The 554-nt window shown below is 64.3% G+C and overlaps 1 protein-coding gene across 1 annotated transcript; it reads right to left on the bottom strand.

Annotated features, from left to right (window-relative positions):
• Positions 1-4: 4 nt before the first annotated feature.
• On the bottom strand, positions 5-550 carry LOC104916270 (POU domain, class 3, transcription factor 3; the record flags this gene model as incomplete). The annotated part of the gene is made up of 1 exon (XM_010727316.1): positions 5-550. A coding segment is annotated over one exon (546 nt), but the record flags the coding sequence as incomplete, so codon positions are not given.
• Positions 551-554: the final 4 nt, after the last annotated feature.

Genomic DNA, 554 nt, shown 5'->3' with positions numbered 1-554 from the left:
CCGGTCAGAGGTCGTGACAGGCCGAGTCCGTTTTGACGCCGTGCGCGTACACCTCGTGCTGCTGCTGCTCGCCCGGCGGCGTCATGCGCTTCTCCTTCTGCCGCCGGTTGCAGAACCAGACCCGCACTACCTCCTTCTCCAGCTGCAGGCTGTCCGCCAGCGAGGAGATCTCCTGCGCGGCCGGTTTGGGGCACTTGAGGAAGTGCGTCTCCAGCACGCCTTTGACACTCACCTCGATGGAGGTGCGCTTCTTCCTCTTCCTGCCCTGTGCCGCGATCTTGTCGATGCTGGTGGGGCTGCCGGTGGAGGAGTCGGCCTCCTCCAGCCACTTGTTCAGCAGCGGCTTCAGCTTGCACATGTTCTTGAAGCTGAGCTGCAGGGCCTCGAAGCGGCAGATGGTGGTCTGCGAGAAGACGTTGCCGTACAGCGTGCCCAGCGCCAGCCCCACGTCCGCTTGGGTAAATCCCAGCTTTATCCGCCGCTGCTTGAACTGCTTGGCGAACTGCTCCAGGTCGTCCGAGGTCGGCGTGTCCTCGTCCGAGTGCGCCTCGTGG

The sequence above is a fragment of the Meleagris gallopavo genome, unplaced genomic scaffold (assembly GCF_000146605.3).
Source record: "Meleagris gallopavo isolate NT-WF06-2002-E0010 breed Aviagen turkey brand Nicholas breeding stock unplaced genomic scaffold, Turkey_5.1 ChrUn_random_7180001880535, whole genome shotgun sequence".
Taxonomy (NCBI): Eukaryota; Metazoa; Chordata; class Aves; order Galliformes; family Phasianidae; genus Meleagris; species Meleagris gallopavo.
The sequence above is the reverse complement of the archived record's forward strand: the minus strand, read 5'-3'. Positions and strand labels throughout refer to the sequence as shown.